Source organism: Pelophylax lessonae (assembly GCF_965119305.1).
Source record: "Pelophylax lessonae genome assembly, chromosome: 5".
In the NCBI taxonomy this organism is placed as follows: domain Eukaryota; kingdom Metazoa; phylum Chordata; class Amphibia; order Anura; family Ranidae; genus Pelophylax; species Pelophylax lessonae.
In genome coordinates, this window is record NC_138772.1 from 37,287,332 (window position 1) to 37,308,068 (window position 20,737).

At 45.3% G+C, this 20,737-nt stretch overlaps 1 protein-coding gene across 1 annotated transcript in view; it reads left to right on the forward strand.

The window, feature by feature from the left end:
• Positions 1-20,465, forward strand: part of AGMO (alkylglycerol monooxygenase) — a 388,184-nt gene extending 367,719 nt beyond the window's left edge. The window contains exon 13 of the mRNA XM_082259080.1: positions 20,124-20,465. Coding sequence (XP_082115206.1) covers positions 20,124-20,204 — 81 coding nt within the window. The 3' untranslated portion in view covers positions 20,205-20,465. The remainder of the gene's footprint in view (positions 1-20,123) is intronic.
• The last annotated feature ends 272 nt before the right edge of the window (positions 20,466-20,737 follow it).

A 20,737-nucleotide genomic window follows, 5' to 3' on the forward strand; every position in this document is an offset into this window, starting at 1 on the left:
TCTTGCACAACTCCTGGCTGTACTGGGAAAACCTTTAGCAGTATTGCACATTGCAGGCTGTTTTTCACAACTCCTGGCTGCATTGCATTTGCTTGGGAGAACAAACCACCCCACAGTCACTTCTCCTCTGTATAGCAAGATCAATTACACACTCAGTCCTAGAATGGTTGCACCTCATCCCAAGAAATTCCCCTCTGGCTCTGCTCAGTCTCTGGACAAAGATCTCTTTTGTAGACCCCCCAGCTAAGCCTAGTTAGGACCTTGATGTCTTCAAAAGCTCCTGTAGCTTCCTCTCCCTGCCCCAGCAACATTCTTCTCTCTGGACCCAGGAACTCTCCAGCCCGGCTGTCAGGCCTCAGAATATGTATGGACTCTCCCTCCACCTTCTGGACACACCTCTCCAAGGATTGGTTGGAGTTCCATAAATATTCAGTCTCTAGAAGACAGGAGGAGTAGCAGAACAAGAGAGGGGACAATGCCTGACGAAGGGGCATGCATGCCTCGAACGCTAGCACCACCCCGCTTCCACCGGATGTGATGAGGGAGAACCTGTGACGCCAACAGGACACCAGGAAGTGCCAGAAGCCACTGACACAGCCAGGACCCAGGGCTGTCTACACCTCTCCTGCCTCCCCTGCAGTGGATCGGATGACTTGCTGTAAAGCCTGCTTTCCTATCACTCATGTGAGTGCATTACCTTTTATGCCAATAAAGTATTGTTTTAATACTACACTCAGGTGGCGCTGCTCGGTTCTCTCTCTTTTTCTACCATGCACAGAGTCTCCTCCTAACTCTGATAGAGCCGGCGGCCACCCAGCCATCCATCTGTACATAGACTCTACTCCGTGGACTTTGTATCTATATACACTTGAAACATTTATCATTGTGTTTTTTTATCAATATTTTTTGATATTTTTTGATTCTTTATATCTGCTTTTATATCTATTGTTTACATTCATTTTTATAATTTCCCCTCACACTGTGGGTTTAATAGCGCTGGTCCAGCATCTGTCATATATTTCTGTATTCTACAGGAGTAGCAGAACAGCAGCCTGTGAGACACTGAACAGCCCTTAGTAATCAACCCTTGCTACATTGTTTACAGAGGAGCTAGCTAAATTTACCTAGAAAACTACTCTGAACTAGGAGGGTGCTACACTTACATCCAAGGCTTTTTTTTCTCAGAGAAAGGGTGCAGGTACTCCCCCCCTTGGCTCCACCCCCTACCCACCTCCAAGCCCTGTCCCTTGGTCCCACCACCTACCCACCTCCAAGCCCTGTCCCTTGGTCCCACCCCCCTACCCATCTCCCCATATTGTCCTTTTTAGAGAATACAGAACCAAGTATCATTTTGTAGTGCAAAGTCATTTGTATGGAATTTGTTAATGATAGCAAGAAAAGCAGTAAAATAGATCTCCTGCAGCCAGCAACATTGGATCCCTGTCCCCCAGCAACAATAGATCAGCCAGCATCAACAGACCATGCAGCAGCCAGAAACAATAGATCCCTCCCTCAACAGTAGATCACGCTCAACAACCATTGACTCCCCCAGCAGCATAGGACCCCCACCAGGTCCTACTCATTGACAATAGACCCTCCAGCACACACCACCACCCTTGCCATTACATACATTGGGTGCTGGAGGTGCCGGAACTGCGTTCCCAGACGTTCCTGCTTAACCACTTAAGCCCCGGAAGATTTTACCCCCTTCCTGACCAGGGCCTATTTTGTGATTCGGCACTGCGTGACTTTAACAGACAATTGCACGGTCGTGCGACGCTGTACCTAAACTAATTTGACGTCCTTTTTTCCCACAAACAGAGCTTTCTTTTGGTGGTATTTGATCACGTGTGCGATTTTTACTTTTTGCGCTATAAACAAAAAAAGAGCGTAAATTTTACAAAAATAACAATATTTTTCACATTTTTTTATAAGAAATTCCCCAAAAAGAAAAAATGTAAAAATCAAAATTTTTAACATTTTAGGCCAATTTGTTTTATGCTACATATGTTTGGTAAAAAAAAATTGCAAAAAGCGTATTTTGATTGGTTTGCGCAAAAGTTATTGCATTTACTAACTAAGGGAAAGATTTTTGTCATTTTTGTTGTTTTTTTTTTAACGCGTAATGGCGGCGATCTGCGATTTTTTTTTTGCGGTACTGCGACATTGCGGCAGACAGATCGGACCCTTGACTGACATTTTTTACACTTTTGGGGTTACCAGTGACATTACTACAGTAATCAGTGCTATACATATGCACTGTTACTGCAAAATGACACTGGCAGGGAAGGGGTTAACTTTATTGGGGAAGGAGGGGTTAAGTGTGTCCCTAGGGGTGTGATTCTAACTGTGATTGGACATGGCTACTGGTGTAGGAACAGTGATCAACGGTCCTACATAGTAGAACCGTATGATCACTATTCATACACAGGGGAGAATGACAGGCGGCTTGTTTACATTAGCCGCCTGCCTTTCTCCCTTCACGGCGGACGATCGCGAGTGACCGGCGGACATCGGGTCCGCCGGTCACACGCACTGACTTGCTGGGGAACGAGCCGGGGCGGGAGCGCGCCTCCGCGGGCACGCGCTCGCCCGCTATTGGCTCACAAGCAAGTGACAGGCTAGTGACGTATATATACGTCACTTTGCCTGGCCGGGGCTGACCGCCGCAGTATATGTACTTGCGGCGGTTGGCAACCGGTTAAAAAAAAAAAAAGCCCCGCTTACAACAATTTAAAAACTTATCATATATTTTTAATAATTTGGTCATTGTAAGTATTGAAACAGTCAGACACACAATAGAAAAATGGCTCCTCCAGATGGATATGCTTAAATCTTCATTATGCTTAAAAGCAGATGACCATGGTCTTGCTGCCCTCAAAGACTTGGGGAAGTCTACAACACTGCAACTATACAAAACACACAGAGGGCGCACCGACCTAGTGCATTATCCTGAGGCAAATAATTAATTATATAAACACACGGTATGTATTATACTCACAAAATCTCAGCATGTTCCATCCAAATGCTTCAACATGTGCAGATACAACAGAAACGAAGGACCCCCATGGGTTGACACATTTCGAGGAGTTCCTCTTCTTCAGAGCCTCGAAGTATTATTCTACAAAAGTCTACTGTCTACATTTTTTATTTTTTTACCCATAGGGTTGACTAATGTTTCTGAAGACTGAAATCTTCTATCCATGACTAACCTTAGCCACCATACTGTATATTTCATGTCTCCTAATCTCAAAAACATGGGCTAATGGGGTTATTTGAGGAAACACGCGAGACATTCTTTCCTAGATCAAGGATGGTGCATCTGTTGCTCTTTCACCTTTACGTTTTTTATATGTACATCATCTTTTATTAATAACGACTTTCCCAAAGTACTCAAAATCCCTTCTTTTCTCATTGACCATTAAAGTCGCTTTTTTTTTTTCAGCACACCTGTTTGTCAGCGTACGTTTCCCATCTTTTCAACCTTGAAATAAATCATGTTTGTGCCGAATTCTCTTATTTGGAAGGATGTTGCAAATATAGTGTTACATTCCTCCCACTACGAAATGTTCAAGAGGAACTACAAAAAAGAAACAAAGAAAATGTCATCATGATATCAGCTCTAGCTGACTTTGAAAAATCTGCTGAATCATTACATGAGACAGCAACGAGATTTAAACAAATGGGAAGGCCTTCACTGAAAGGTCCGGCGAGGGTTTGTGGCCTATTTGATGATTAGAATCTCCTGTTCTGCCCTTGATTTATCATGTTCAGATGAATATGAACGATGAGAAGAGGAATTGGAGTTGAATCTCTTCCATACTTTTATCACTCAGGGTCTGAAGAAGGCTAAATTATTACATGGAACTTGGAACACATAGCCGTACCTTGTCAATGAGGTGGCTTTGATCCCCCAATAATTATTTTTTGGGCGGCAGAAAAAAATTAGGCAAGGGTTGTTGTTGCGATGGACGGGTCAGTTGGACCAAGCTGGGATTTGTCCTTGACTGGCCAGATACATGGATGCCCTGAGCTTAGCGCTGAGAAATTAACACATGATCAATGTTACGAACCTCCTGGCACCCTGCCTGGGAGCCTCCGCCAAATGGTGCCTCCAGAAACCCTTCCAGCAGATCAATAGCTAATACCAACCCTTTACCCCAATCATTGTATACAGACAAGATTTTGAGGCAAGGGTAACTAGAACCTTCAGGGCCCCAGTGCAAGAAACCATGAAGGGCCCCCCGGACCCCTGGCCGGGGCCGTTCTCTTCAAGCCTGGGGCTCTTCCCACTGATCCTGGGGCCCTTTACTCTAATTGCGGGGCCCTTTATTACGGTCTCACAGCGGGACCCTTTCACAAGTTCTGCAGTGGGCCCCCTTCCTGCCATCTTGGGGCCTCCCCACGGTGGTGGAATGCCAGGGCCCGGTCCCAAGTGTGACCTTTGCGATCCTGGAAGTTTACCCACTGGTGTCAGTAGTTTTTATATTTTGGTATTTTAATTGTATTATTTTTTATCATTTTGTTTTATTTTTTTACAGTGTCACTGACTATGACTCTGTCCATTCAGAAAAGGAAGAAGCTGGTAAATTACTTTTTTACCGACCCCTTCCTGGTTCTCTATTGTGACACATCCCCTGCAGCGGGAAGGGAGGGAGCACAGTGGGGGGGGGGCCAGGGCAGCACAGTGGGGGGGGGGCCAGGGCAGCACAGTGGGGGGGGGCAGCACAGCAGGAGAGGGCAGCACAGTAAGGGGAGGGACCTGGGGAGCACACAGGGGCCCAGAGACAGCAGAACACAAGTGACCTGGATAGGAGGAGTGGCGGGGGCAGCATACAGAGGAACCAATCTCCTCCATTTTCCTCCTGCAGCTGCAGGAGGAAAAAGGAGGACAGTGACTTTTCTACATGCTGCCCCCGCCGCCCCTCCTATCCAGGTGTACAGAGGAGCCGCACAGGCCCCCTGGAGCATGGGGACCGGTTGGAATTACAACCCCTGCAACCCCTGTAGTTAAGCCCCTGTTTTGAGGTAAAAACGAAAGGAAAAACGTTATTGAACATAAATACAGGTTTTTTTTTTATACACTTCAGAAATAGGGGCAGTTTCCACATAAACAATAAAAACAAATATTACTCATTGGGGTAAACATCCCACAGTGGTTTGGTAACAAGGTGAAGTTGACACAAAACAAACCACATCTCCAGGAGGATTACCAAACAGACAGAAACAATAGCTTACTCAGTTAAAGGGGTTGTAAAGTCAGAAGTTTTTTTTTTTTTTTTTTTTACATAATACATTCTATGCATTAAGATAAAAAACCTTCAGTGTGCAGCAGCCACCCTAATACGTACCTGAGCCCCCTCTCTATCCAGCGATGTCCACGAGTTCCTCAGCCATATAAAGCCCCGTACACACGTACCGATTGTCGGCCGTAAATATTCGGCCGACGACCGATCGGCCGATTGTAGGCTTGTTAGTATGATGCTTCCGACAGCCGACAGCGCATTTTCAGCCGAACAGAATCTGTCGTTCAAGCATTAAAATTTTTGTTGGCCAACACCAGAACGGCCGATTGTTCGCCAGTCAGTACAGATTTCGGTCGACAAACAGCCGATTAGCAAGACTGGGCATGCTCAGAAAAGAAAAAACACACGGAAAGTTAACCATCACATGACATCACTTCTGCAGTCGGCTGTTGTTGGCCGACAAAATTCGTGTGCAGTCTTTAGCAGTTTTCAGCCGACAGGACAGCCCTGGACAAAAGACGGCCGATCGTTCGCTACGTGTGTACGGGGCTTAAGACTCTCTCCTGAATGCTGTCAATCAAACTCAGTTAGCCAATCAGGAGAGAGAGGGGCGGGGCCGATCGGCAGCTCTGTGTCTGAAAGGATACACGGCTTGGGTGCCCCTTTAGCAAGCTGCTTGCTGTGGGGGCACTCAACAGGAGGGAGGGGCCAGGAGCTCCAGCCAGGGACCCGAGAAGAAAAGGATCTGGGATGCCCTGTGCAAAACCAACTACACAGAGCAGGTAAGTATTATTGTTTGTTATTTTATTAGAAAAAAAAAATGAGACTTTACAATCACTTTAGCAATGGGAATTCACACCTAGGAGGCACACAATGGGGAAATTACACAATGGGAGAAAGACACTTTACAATAAACACATAACACCTTAAAGCGGTAGTAAACTCATGAAAAAAAAAAAAAGTTTCTTCTTGCAGGGCAATATCATAATGTGCTAGTATGCACCACATACTAGCACATTATGAGAGACTTACCTTGAAACAAAGCCACCCAGAGGCTTCCATCTTCACCCGGTCTTCCTTCCGGGTTCGCGGGCTGCTGCAGCTTGAATGGCCGAGCCGCTATGACGTCACGTATGAGCCTCAGGCGCGGCACACAGCTCTGAAGGAACAGTACGGGTATGCGGTTCCTTTAGAGTGCATGCTCTAGTGACGTTACTGGCTGCTGCTTACTAGAATATCTCCTAAGCGGTGCAAGTTTAGGAGATATTAATTTTACCTACAGGTAAGCTTTACTATAAGCTTACCTATAGGTAAAAATAAAGAGAGTTTACAACCCCCTTAATAAGCAGATTACACATAACAGCGGGAGACCCCAGCATCAGGTTGTTTTGAGCCAATTATAATTAACCACTTTAGCCCCGGAAGAGTTCCCCCCTTAATGACCAGGCCATTTTTTTGCGATTCGGCACTGCGTTGCTTTAATGGACAATTGCACCGATGGACAAAGTGCGATGATGTACCCAAATAAAATTGATGCCCTTTTTTTCCCACAAATAGAGTTTTTTTGGTGGTATTTGATCACCTCTGCGGTTTTTAGTTTTTGAGCTATAAACAAAAAAAGAGCGACAATTTCGAAAAAAAACCAAAACAATACTTTACTTTCTGCTATAAAACATTCACAATAAAAAAGTTTAAAAAATCAAATTTTTTTTTCAGTTTAGGCCAATTTGTATTCTGCTACATATTTTTGGTAAAGAAAATCCCAAAAAGAGTATAATAATTGGTTTGCGCAAAAGTTATAGCGTTTACAAACTATGGGATAGATTTTTGTACTTTTTATTTTTTTTTATAAGTAATGACGGCGATCAGCGATTTTTATCGGGACTGTGACATTGCGGTGGACAAATCTGACACTAAGTGACACTTTTTGGGGACCAGTGACATTAATACAGTGCTAACTTATGCACTGCTACTGTATAAATGACACTGGCAGGGTAGGGGTTAACACTGGGAGTGATCAAGGAGTTAAATGTGTTCCCTAGATGTGCTTTTTAACTGTGTGGGGATGGATTTAACAGAGGCACAGAGAGATCAGTGATTTTGTAAAGGTAGGTAAAAAGAAGCATCTGATATCCAGTGAATGCAAGTTGGAATGTAAATTTGTAATTGTTTATTGAAAGTAGCAAAAAGTGGTCCAGCCAACACGTTTCAGAGGGAACTAAGACTCCCCCTTCCTCAGGGCTGTTGCTGTATGCTATTGATGAATGGGGAAGCTTGGAATGATAGATATCTTCTGTGTTTGGAAAAGTAGCATAGCTATGGTAGCAGCCCAAGCCCCCAAAATGGGCTTACCCCATCTTCCTTTTAAGTTTGGCTGAAATCATCAAAAGAGAACTCTTCAAACCCGCTCCCATCATCACCTACCCATTGACCTACAACTGATTGAGTCAGTTCAACTCGATCTCCAACCCTAAAGAGCCACCAATGCAATAGGCACTGCTCCACTAACCGCCAATGTAAGGGACTCTTTACCACTGCCCAATAATGTTAAAGGGTCCTTTATCAGTATCAGCAATGAAGGGGACACTTTATCACTGATCGCCAATGTAAGGGGACACTTCTCCACCGACCACCCATGTAAGGGGGCACTTCTCCACCGCCCACCAATGTAAGGGGGCACTTTATCATTGGCTACTGGATTAAGGGTGGCACTTCAACACTAATAAGCAATAAAAGGGGGGCGTTTTCCACTGATCACCAATGCAAAGGGGCATTACACTGATCACCAATGCAAAGGGGCATTACACTGATCACCAATGTAAAGGGGCATTACACTGATCACCAATGTAAAGGGGCATTACACTGATTATCAATGTAAGAGGCACTGCACTGATCACCAATGTAAAGGGGCATTACACTGATCACCAATGTAAAGGGGCATTACACTGATCACCAATGTAAAGGGGCATTACACTGATTATCAATGTAAGAGGCACTGCACTGATCACCAATGTAAGAGGCACTGCTCAACCAACCGCCAAGTAAGGGACCTTTACTGCTGGCCATGTAAGGGGGCCCTTCATCAGTGACCAGCAATGAAGGGAACACTTTACCACTGACGACCAGTGTAAGGGGGCACTTCTACACTAACCCCCTTACATTGGTGGTTGGTGGAAAAGTACACTTTTTCATTGGTTACTGGATTAAGGGTGGCACTACAACACTAATAAGCAATATAAGGGGGGCATTTTTCACTGACCACCAATGTAAAGGGGCGTTATAATGACCATCAATGTAAGGGGTCACCTCGCCACTGATCAGAGATGTAAATAAGCACTTGACCACCTATGTAAAGGAGCACTTCAACACTGAGCACCAACGTAAGGGAGTACTTCTCCATCAACCACCAATGTAAAATGGGACTTCTCCAATGAACAGCAAAGTAAAGGAGCCACTGTCCAAAAATTTTGGTCAGTACCACTGACCATAAATGTATTGATGTACTCTACCCATAACCACCAATATAAGAAGGACCATTTTTCACTGATTACCAATTAAATGGGTCGCTTCTCCACCGACCACCAATGTAAAGGGAGACTTCTCCACTGACTGCCAAAGTAAGAGGGTACTTTACCAATGACCACCAATATAAAGGTGAACTTTACCATTAACCACCAATTGGCCACCGATGTATGGTGGGTCACTTCTCCACCGACCACCAATGTAAGGGGACACTTCTCCACTGACTGCCAAAGTAAGAGGGTACTTTACCAATGACCACCAATATAAAGGTGAACTTTACCATTAACCACCAATTGGCCACCGATGTATGGTGGGTCACTTCTCCACCGACAACCAATGTAAGGGGACACTTCTCCACTGACTGCCAAAGTAAGAGGGTACTTTACCAATGACCACCAATATAAAGGTGAACTTTACCATTAACCACCAATTGGCCACCGATGCATGGTGGGTCACTTCTCCACCGACCACCAATGTAAGGGGACACTTCTCCACTGACTGCCAAAGTAAGAGGGTACTTTACCAATGACCACCAATATAAAGGTGAACTTTTACCATTAACCACCAATTGGTCACCGATGTATGGTGGGTCACTTCTCCACCGACCACCAATGTAAGGGGACACTTCTCCACTGACTGCCAAAGTAAGAGGGTACTTTACCAATGACCACCAATATAAAGGTGAACTTTTACCATTAACCACCAATTGGCCACCGATGTATGGTGGGTCACTTCTCCACCGACCACCAATGTAAGGGGACACTTCTCCACTGACTGCCAAAGTAAGAGGGTACTTTACCAATGACCACCAATATAAAGGTGAACTTTACTATTAACCCCCAATGTAAGGTGGCCAAACTCCATTGGCCACCAATGTATGGGGGCTTTTCAGCACTGACTACCAATGTTTAGAGGTTTATGTGTGTCTGTGAGACACACTTATGGGGCAAAGATAAAGGTATGGTACAGGGACTGTGGCATATGTGTGTAGTGCCCAAAGGCACCCCTGGTGAAGACCTTGGAACTCTAGTGCAGAGATTTCATAAACAGATTCCCTAGGTGATAAAAAACTGTCAGGTGGTTTTACTCCCAGCATCTACCAAAAACTGAAATATCACTTTTTAAGTGGGCTGACCCTGCACGAGCCTACAGAGAACTGGTGCATTTTTGCTGTCATTTACAACATTAAGTCACACTACTCCTTTGTAGAAGGATACCTTCTGTGGACAGTTGTTGGTCACTGACCCAAAAATAGAGATAATACTTCAGAAATTCACCTTTGCTGAGTTTCCCCCCTAAGAATACCGATCAGAAATAAATGCAGATACTAATGACTTTTTTTTTTTTTCTGAAGTCCAAAAAACCTTTTTGCAGCTGTGCTACATATCACTTTTCTAAACTGTTTTCCACTTAAACAATTTTATTTCCATCCCGACTTCTGCTTTTCTGTAGCAGCACAATAGATGTGGTTATTTAGTCCGATACGCAGACTTCCTGGAGACCCTAAAAAAAAAAGGGAAAAAAAAAATCACTTTTAGAAGTATTTTCTTTCAACTTGGGCCGTATGAACGTGTAATTCCAACACTTATTTAAAACAGCTGGATATTAATGTCCGTTGTTAGGGCTTGCCTGTATTGTTGAGAGCCAGAACAGGTAGTCAGAAGTGGCAAGTGGGAAAATTATCAGCATCTGTGCTTCCTGTGTATTATCTCAAAAAAACAAGGCCTCCAGTGGAACGGACTAATACCGCTTCCATTAGCCAACTTTTGAAAACCTTCAGGGATGGATCTGGAGCATAAACCCTGGTAGGATACAGTTTATGGCTCAGAGGTTTGGAAAGATGCAGTTGGGGAGGTCCACTTCCTGGCAGAACACCGACAGAAATTCCCCAACCTTTAAGCAAACATGCGGACTTTTGGCCTTTTTTTTTTTCTTTTTTTTGCAATAGTGCTGGAGATAGAAGCTTACTTCTTGAATAAAGAGCCAAAACCCTGTTCTGTAGTGCATTAATGGCGGAAATATGGACTTTGGCAGGCTGATTTATTAACGCTGGAGCGAAGAAAGCTGCGGTGAGAGCAGAGCTGGTTCTGCTTTCATTAGAAACAAGGGATTGGTTGCTTAAGGCAACAACTGCACTCTGGCTACAAGTTTTTGGTACTTATTAGTCGGCTCCTTGGGGATTTTCTTGTTGCTTTTCATTACCGGTAGTGTTATTGTTTGAACTTTAGGGATAAGTGAAGTGAGTTTGGCAAAATTGCGCCAATGTGGGAACTGCATTTTACTTATCTGTTTAGATGAAGTTTACTTTTACAAAGAAATACATTTTCTATTTTATTTTTTTTTTGATGCAAGAATTTGGTTAACAACAATAGTGACCACAACATGTAGGCAGTGGAACAAAAATTGTTCATTTTCTTAGTAATTCCAGACCAACGATGTGTCCTTACATTGCTGGACTTTGGGTGGTTATACCAGGATGATGTCTGCAGCTGCAGACATCACGCCAGAACCGTATATTAAAGCCGGTGTTCTGTCAGAATACCATACCCTATCAGAAAACCATACCTCATACCTCAAGCAAGCCACAGAAGGCAGTGGGGGGACTTCCCCTCCTGTTGCTTGTAAAAGCAATCCAGCCACTAGTACTGCTTTAACAAGAGAGCCAACTGCCGGTGTTCTATCAGAAAACCATACCCCATCAGAATTCCATACCTCCGTCATTTCCGGTTGCGGATCAGCTGTGGCTTCGTCATGCATCAGCTGTAGCCGCGTCACAGGTCCTACTGCGCATGCGCGAACTAGGTAGGGAATTTTGATAGCATCGCAACTAGTCAGGCAAAAGTCCTAGTGCGCATGCGCACCAACGGGTTGGGCCACGGCATCTCTTATAACAAACATGCATACGATCTCCAGTGAGTTTAATATGTACTCTGATTTAACTATTAAATGTTATATAAGAATAACGCACTAGGCTGGTGCGCCCTCTGTTTGTTTCAGCATACCCAGACTACCCCAGCCTTAGAAGGGCAGCAAAGTGTGGTGCTTTTATTTGGATCAAGAATGGAACAATAGAAGCAAGATTCTGTAGTATTCGAGTACCAGACTTGGGCGCAGGAGGTGTTCTTTTTGGTCAGAGCATTAAGCAGTACTTGGATGGATGGTGGTCAGTCTATTATCTGACAGTTGGAAGAAAGGGGGAAGGCCTCAGCTGTTAGAACATCTATATTAATAAAAGCCAAGTGTCTCTGCGTCCGTCCCTGTGTCCGTGGAAATGCGCTACTGCGCATGTTCCGCACGAACAGCCGTTGGGACGCAGAGAGACTTCGGGCGGCCGGCCGGCGGCCTTTAGGAGAGGCCGGGGATCGGGCCTGCACGGGGCGCCCAGGATGACGGACACCCTACGGAGATCCACCCTCTGCGGAGGAAGCGCCGGGAGGACTGAGGAGACGCCGGAAGCCGGGACTGAACTGAAGAGAAGCTGCCGTGACCGTGAGGTAAGTGCACGGGGGGGGGGGAACGCTGGCATCTCTGCATTGATTGCGGGCATTGCTGTGGGCACTCTGCAATTGGGGGCATTGCTGTGGGCACTCTGCAATTGGGGGCATTGCTGTGGGCACTCTGCGATTGGGGGCATCGCTGTGGGCACTCTGCATTGACGTCCCCCCCCCAAGTCCAAAGGTTTGCACTCAGAAAATGTTTTACTTGCTCAGCACAGTAAAAAATTAGAGGGAACATTGGCAGAATAGGTAGGGAATTTTTATAACATCATAAGGGCTGAGGCACAAGTCCTACTGCGCATGAGCGGGTGCATGCGCACCAACGGATCGGGCAGCGCCATCTCTTATAAAAAACATACATCCCATCTCCATGGCACACACTGCGCCGATCGGACAATCCTATTCCCTACCCACACGCACACGCCCACTGTCTCATTGTCAGGTCGGCGCAGTGTGGGGCATGGGGATTGGATTGTCGGGTCGGTGCAGTGTCGGGTCAGCGCAGTGTGTGCCATGGAGATTGGATGGATATTTGTTATAAGAGATCCCGCTGCCCGACCCGTTGGTGCGCATGCGCCGGTGCATGCACACTAGGACTTTTGTCTGACCCCTTACGATGCTATCATAATTCCCTACCTATTCTGCGCATGCCCAATAGGACGTGTGATGCAGGTACAAGCTGCTGCATGATGAATCCACAACTGATCTCAATGGGAAATCTGATAGAACACCGGGCGAAACTGTTGAAGCGGCGGGTGGGGGGTAGGGAAATGTGATAGAACACCGGGCGAAACTGTTGAAGCGGCGGGCGTGCGCGGGCACGCGGCGGATGTGCGCTCGCGCGGACTTACTGCTAAGCGGCAGCAGGTGTTACAAGTGGCTGCGGGCGAGCGATGTCACGCGAGAGCCGCTCGGTCAGCTCTGCGCGTGTCCCCGATGTTGCTAGGGCAACAGGGACGCTATCACGCAGAGCTGGCTATGTCATGCGGCTCTCGCGTTGTTAGAAAAAAAGAACGAGATAAGCGAGAGCCGCTCAGTCAGCTCTGCGCATGTCCCCGACGTTGCTAGGGCAACAGGGACGCAGAGCTAACAGAGGCTCTCGCTTAACTGGAACAAGTCTGTTTTTACAAGTGTTTGACCACATATGTTCTAGCGCCCGTTAATTTAACGGGCTTAATGTCTAGTAAGGTATAATTTAGCTTAAATAGAAGGTAGAAAGCCAGTTGGAGAATCATCAGTTATTAATTTGGTTTGATACCAATGAGTGTATTGGAAACATTGTACTATGAATTGTTGGGTATCTATTTGGAGGCTGTTTTGGGAATTTATTCAGGGTAATTCTTTGTATTTCTGTTTTTTTGTATTCATTATTTGGGTACTGCTGTACTATTTTTTGGACTTTTTTTCAGTAAAAAAATAAAAAATAAAAATAATGTGGTTAATGGGGGACATTTTATTGCCTCAAGAACAGATCCAGAACAGTTGAAAGAAGCTTCCATAACCTTCGGGAGTTGTTTAAAGTCAATTGCACCTGAAAAAAAACTCCACAAACCATCATTTTAAATGGCAAAATGTGATGAAAATTTCAGAAAAATAAAAACTTAAATTTCTTTATCATTCATTATGTTTTCCTTATTGTATTCAAAAGTTTTTTATGTACATTTACAGGTTACTTTAGTTTTCCGCCTGGGGCAGCCGTTACAAATTCTTTGAACTGTGACCATCTTCATCAGTTTTTGGGCTATAAAGTAGGCAACTGTGGAGCAAAGGTTCCAAGTTAACAATGGCTGATAATCAAGGACACTTTCAACACATTTTAGCTCATATAATATACAGTATCTAAGTAGAAAATCAAAAAAATTCTGCAAATATAACCCTTTACGAGTAGAAGTGTCAGCAGTGATTAGAATTCTCTTATTCCATTATGCCAGTTCAGATTATTCTTGTTGATTAACCTACTTGTGAATGTTTTCAAGCTCACAACTGTGTATGGAGCTAATTCAAACTGATGCTAGTCAAAGATAGGTTAAAAATAATAAATGAGGAGATATCGGCCCAGCAGTGTTCTCCAAACTGTGGCCCAAAGCCTGGATGTGGCCTTGCTTGTGTTTATCTGACCCTTGGGACAATATTTCTCCTACTGACACCAACAATGGAGCAATATTCCTCCCATTGACACCAACAATGGTGCATTATTCCTCCCACTGACACCAACAATAGGGCACTGTTCCTCCCACTGACACCAATGATGGGGAACTATTCCTCCCACCGACACCAACAATAGGGCACTGTTCCTCCCACTGACACCAATGATGGGGAACTATTCCTCCCACTGACACCAACAATAGGGCACTGTTCCTCCCACTGACACCAATGATGGGGAACTATTTCTCCCACCGACACCAGCAATGGGGCATTATTCCTCCCACTGACACCAATGATGGGGAACTATTCCTCCCATTGACACCAATGATAGGGAACTATTCCTCCCACCGACATCAACAATAGGGCACTGTTCCTCCCACTGACACCAACAATAGTGCACTGTTCCTCCCACTGACACCAACAATAGTGCACTGTTCCTCCCACTGACACCAATGATGGGGAACTATTCCTCCCACCGACACCAACAATAGGGCACTGTTCCTCCCACTGACACCGATGATGGGGAACTATTCCTCCCACTGACACCAATGATGGGGAACTATTCCTCCTACTTACACCAATGATGGGGAACTATTCCTCCCACCGACACCAACAATAGGGCACTGTTCCTCCCACTGACATCAATGATGGGAAACTATTCCTCCCACCGACACCAACAATGGGGCACTGTTCCTCCCACTGACACCAATGATGGGGAACTATTCCTCCAACTGACACCAATGATGGGGAACTATCCTCCCACTCACACCAATGATGGGGAACTGTTCCTCCCACTGACACCAATGATGGGGAACTATTCCTCCCACTGACATCAACAATGAAGTACTATTTCTCCCAATGACACCAATGGTGGGGCATTATTCTTCCTACTGGAGGTGGGGCATTGTTTACTGCCATTGACACCAGGACATTTTCTTCTCCCACTGACCACAGTCCCCTAAAGTCCAAAAGACAGAAAACTGGCCCCTGGTTTTTAAAGCTTGAAGACCCCTGGTCTACAGTACCATGACCCACTGCTGCTTTTAGCTAGTGGACTGAAGCAGCACATGTGAGCAGAGAGGGACTGACCCTATTTCATGAAGATTGCCCAATATGTTGGAAGATCTCTGCTATTAAAAACCCCTCTTTATTACCTGCCCATATAGAGACAGTTCCTTAACTGAGCATCCCATTGAGCCCTCAAGATAGAGGCTTGCTATTCATGGCCAGACAATCTCTATAATATAGGGGCTTTGGTGTGCATACAAAAAGGCTAACATTCTGGAGTGATTATTATTATTATCATTTAGATACATTAATTAGTACCCTTATATAAAGATTGAAAAGAAAAATAGCACAAAGGAAGAGGACCTGGCACAAATAAGGCAAAATCATTCAAGAAGAATCTTAACCACTTAAGCCCCGGAAGATTTTACCCCCTTCCTGACCAGGGTTTTTTTTGCGATTTTTTACTGCGTGACTTTAACGGACAATTGCGCGGTCGTGCGATGCTGTACCTAAACAAATTTGAAGTCCTTTTTTTCCCACAAACAGAGCTTTCTTTTGGTGGTATTTGATCACCTGTGTTATTTTTACTTTTTGCGCTATAAACAAAAAAAGCGTAAATTTTGCAAAAATAACAATATTTTTCACATTTTTTATATGAAATTCCCCCAAAAAATGTAAAAATCAAAATTTTTTAACATTTTTGGCCATTTTGTTTTCTGCTACATATGTTTGGTAAAAAAAATTGCAAAAAGCGTATTTTGATTGGTTTGCGCAAAAGTTATTGCGTTTACTAACTAAGGTGGTTTTTTTTAACGCGTAATGGCGGCAATCTGCTATTTTTTTTGCGGTACTGAGACATTGCAGCAGACAGATCGGACCCTTGACTGACATTTTTGACACTTTTGGGGTTACCAGTGACATTACTGCAGTAATCAGTGCTATACATATGCACTGTTACTGCAAAATGACACTGGCAGGGAAGGGGTTAACTTTATTGGGGAAGGAGGGGTTAAGTGTGTCCCTAGGGGCGTGCTTTTTACTGTAATTGGACATGGCTACTAGTGTAGGAACAGTGATCAACGGTCCTACATAGTAGAACCATATGATCACCATTCCTACACAGGGGAGAATGACAGGCGGCTTGTTTACATCAGCCGCCTGCCTTTCTCCCTCTGCACCGATGATCGCCGAGTGACCGGCGGACATCGGGTCCGCCGGTCACACGCACGGACTTGCTAGGGAACGAGCCAGGGGGGAGCGCGCCTCCGCGGGCTCGCGCTCGCCCGCTATTGGCTCCCAAGCAAGTGACAGGCTAGTGACGTATATACTGTATACGTCACTTTGCCTGGCTGGGGCTGACTGCCGACGTATATAGTCTTGCGGCGGTCGGCAACCGGTTAAGCAGCCTACAGACATTAGATATCAGATGTAGATTCTTCCATTATCTTGCACAATACAACCATGTAACCACACATTGGATGAGCAAGGAATGGTAATATTTGTAGAGTAATAAAGAGGATGCTTGTTAGATATTCTTGGAGCTTGTTTGCTTCTCCTAAGGGGATAATAAGAATGGTTTGCCTGGAAAATTCCAAGCCAGGCAGACTTCCAGGATTGGATGGGACCTACAAACATATGAATATTTCCTAATACAAGAGGGGCATTCTGTAGGTTCTATAAACGGTGGGAGAGGTCACTGTCAGCCAATCAAGTATATACAATGTGAACATATTATATATAACATTTTTTTTTTTTTTGCCATGCGTAGATCCATCATTTATATGTGAGTTCTTCAACACTTAAAGTGGAACTAAAGGCAAAACTCTTTTTTTCATTTTGGATAGAGTAAGGCAGGGTTATACCCCTGTCAGGTTTATTTTTGCCATCTGTGTCCCATTGGGGAGATTTTCCCACACTTTCTGTCCCATAACCAAAACAGGAGGTGAGAAGATATCAACCGAACCAGCATCCCCCATTGGAAGATTTCCCCTCTATTCCTGTTCTAGTGGCAACCTAAAACAGGCTTGGCAAGCTGTCGATCATGATCAACCCATCGACTGCGGGCAGCCAACGGGTAGATCATAAACACAGCCCTGCTTTGCCGGTCTTTCTCCCCAGCCTCCGCTGCTCTCATCTTCACTGCAGAGCAGAAAGGCTGCAGCACAGTACTGGATGGATGGGAGAAGTGGGAGCTGCTTGAGGTAACCAGCAGGTAATTGGTTGCTAGGATGACAGGCGGTCCTAGCAACCAATCATCTGCTTGTTAATGTGAAAAGTTAACTCTGGCAGCTCTCGCTTCCACCCTCTGTCCAGTGCTGTGTTGCCTCCTACTCTCTGCTTTGCTATACACCTGTGTAAGGGGGAGGGGGGGCACTGCTGTGGTGGGAAGAGGGCACTACAGTGGAGGGGGGTAATGTGAAGGGGACGCTGCTTTGGGGGGGTGGGGCACTGCCGTGGAGGGGGGCAGAGGACACTACAGTGGGGGAAGGGGGGATGTGAAGAGAACAGAAGACACTGCTGGGGGAGGGAGGGGTAGGACACTACATTTGGGAGGTAATGTGAAGGGGGGCAGAGGACACTGCTATGGGGGGGGGGGCAGAGGACACTAATATATGGGGGGTGTAGGGGACACTATTGTGGGTGGGTGGGAAGAGGACACTGCTATGGGGGGGGGCAGAGGACACTAATATGCGGGGGGTGCAGAGGACACTATTGTGGGTGGGTGGGCAGAGGACACTACTGTGGGAGTGGTAGGCATAGGACACTACTGTGGAGGTGGGGGGCCAAAGGACACTACTGTGGGGGAGGGGGGCAGGGCAGAGGACACTGCCAGGAAGGGGATGATATGAAGAGAGGGCAGAGGATACTACTGTGGGTGTGAGGGGGGGCACAGGACACTACTGTGGGGGTGATGTGAAAGGAGACAGAGGATTCTACTGTGATACTGTGGGGAGGGGGAGTAATGTGAAAGGGGGGCAGAGTACACTACTGTGACACACAAGGTGTTCTTCATGTCTTCATTTTTTTGGGGTCTTGATAGTTGTGCCGACCGCCGCACGACTATTTACTGCGGTGGTCAGCCCCGTACAGGCAAAGTGACGTAGTACTATGTCGCTCGCCTGCGAGCCTCTAGGGGGCGAGCGCGCGCCGCCGGAGGCGCACTCCCACCCCAACTTGTTCACGGACATTCCATCGCGAGTGACCGGCGGCTCCGATGTCTGCCGGCCACTCACGATCTCCTCCTGGAGAGGGAGAAAGGCAGGCGGCTGATGTAAACAAAACCGCCTGTCATTCTCCCTGGTGTAACTGCAGAGATCATATGATCCTGCTATGTAGGATCGTATGTCTCTGTGGTTACATGAAAAGCCACGCCCCTTTACAGTTAGAAGCACGCCTCTAGGGACACATTTAACCCCTGCATCTCTAATAAAGTTAACCCCTTCCCTTCCAGTGTCATTTTTACAGTAACAGTGCATATGTATAGCACTGGTTACTGTAGTAATGTCACTGGTAACCCCAAAAGTGTCAAAAATGTCAGGCAAGGGTCCAATCTGTCCGCCGCAATGTCGCAGTCCCGCAAAAAAAATCGCAGATCGCCGCCATTACTCGTTTAAAAAAAAAACACTAAAAATGACAAAAATCTTTCCCTTAGTAAATGCAATAACTTTTGCACAAACCAATAAAAATACGCTTATTGCGATATTTTTTACTAAACATATGTAGCAGAAAACAAATTGGCCTAAAATGTTTAAAAAATTTGATTTTTACATTTTTTTGGGGGGAATTTCAAATAAAAAATGTGAAAAATATTATTTTTTCAAAATCGTCGCTTTTTTTCTGTTTATGGCGCAAAAACTAAAAATCGCACAGGTGATCAAATACCACCAAAAGAAAGCTGTATTTGTGGGAAAAAAAGGACGCCAATTTCATTTGGGTACAGCATCCCACGACCGCGCAATCGTCCGTTAAAGTCACGCAGTGCCGAATCGCAAAATAGGGCCTGGTCAGGAAGAGGGTAAAATCTTCCGGGGCTGAAGTGGTTAAAGCGGTGTTCCAGCTGTTAAAAAAAATAAAATAAAAGTCAGCAGCGACAAATACTGTAGCTGCTGACTTTTAATAAATAGACGCTTATCTGTCCAGGGAGTCCGTGATGTCAGCACCCCAGCCGATTTTCGGATTGGCTGCCAGGTGCTGCCGCCGCCATTTATTCTATGGGAAACTGGCAATGTAGTTTTTCGGCTTCACAACTGGTCCCCTATTGTAATTGGCTCGGCGGAGGGGGAAGGAGGAGGAGGACGGAAGCACTGCGGCGCTGTCTCCCGGAAGTGGGGAAGGGTACCTGTCAAAAAGAGGCATCCGTTCACCCCTCCCCCCTGAAAGGTGCCAAATGTGGCACTGGAAGGGGGGAGGAAGCAGATGAGCGGAAGTTTCACTTTTGGGTGGAACTCCGCTTTAACATCTGAAAGGTTTCCTACCCCTAACTTAAAATTCGGGATTTTATTTTACTTTTAGTAAAAACGGTAAACGGTAAACAGGACTAATAGTGAGGGTGAATCTGGGACACAGACAACAATAAAAACCTGACAGGTGTTCTAATACCTCTCTACTCTATCCAAAACTAAAAAAAGTTTTGCCTTTGGCTATAATTTAAAATACAATTTTGTAAAAATAAAAGTTACATATTTTTTTATTTACTAATTTTCAGGTAATATTTTCCATCTGTGCGGCTTCATGGGGCCTGAAAGCTATCAGCCAGAGAATGTTCAAAGTGAAGAAAGAGGACTGAGACTTCATAGAGTGTCAACACAACCAGAGACTGCTCCTCGGTGCTGTAGCCAAAGAGCCATAGACGGTCTTGCGAAACAAATAATGATGGTACAGCATCAGCACTTCACCTTGCAATATCTCTGTACTGTCATCACAGGTTTATGCAGTGAAATTCCATGCTAATTATTGAAAAATTGTGCCCAATGAGCATTTTAATTTTTGGTAATGAGATGTATTAAATTGAACATTTTTAACTGTAAATAGAATTAATACTTAATAAAAAATAAAAAATAAATTGTATTTTCTTTTCTTCTATAACGCAGACAATTATTTTGCTACAGTACAGAGGCACATTGAGAAGGCAAAAAGGAATATGAATACAGTAGGTCTTTTATATGTGACTTTCATTGGTAACGTAAGTGTAACGGAACAGGGCACCCCTGTACTGGGTACCTCCGTTGACAGATGCTCCTAGTGCTTCCCGAGGGTCTCCAAGCACTCCACCAGACACCGTAACCACTTCAGACTCCTCGAACCGCCGCAGCTTGGTTA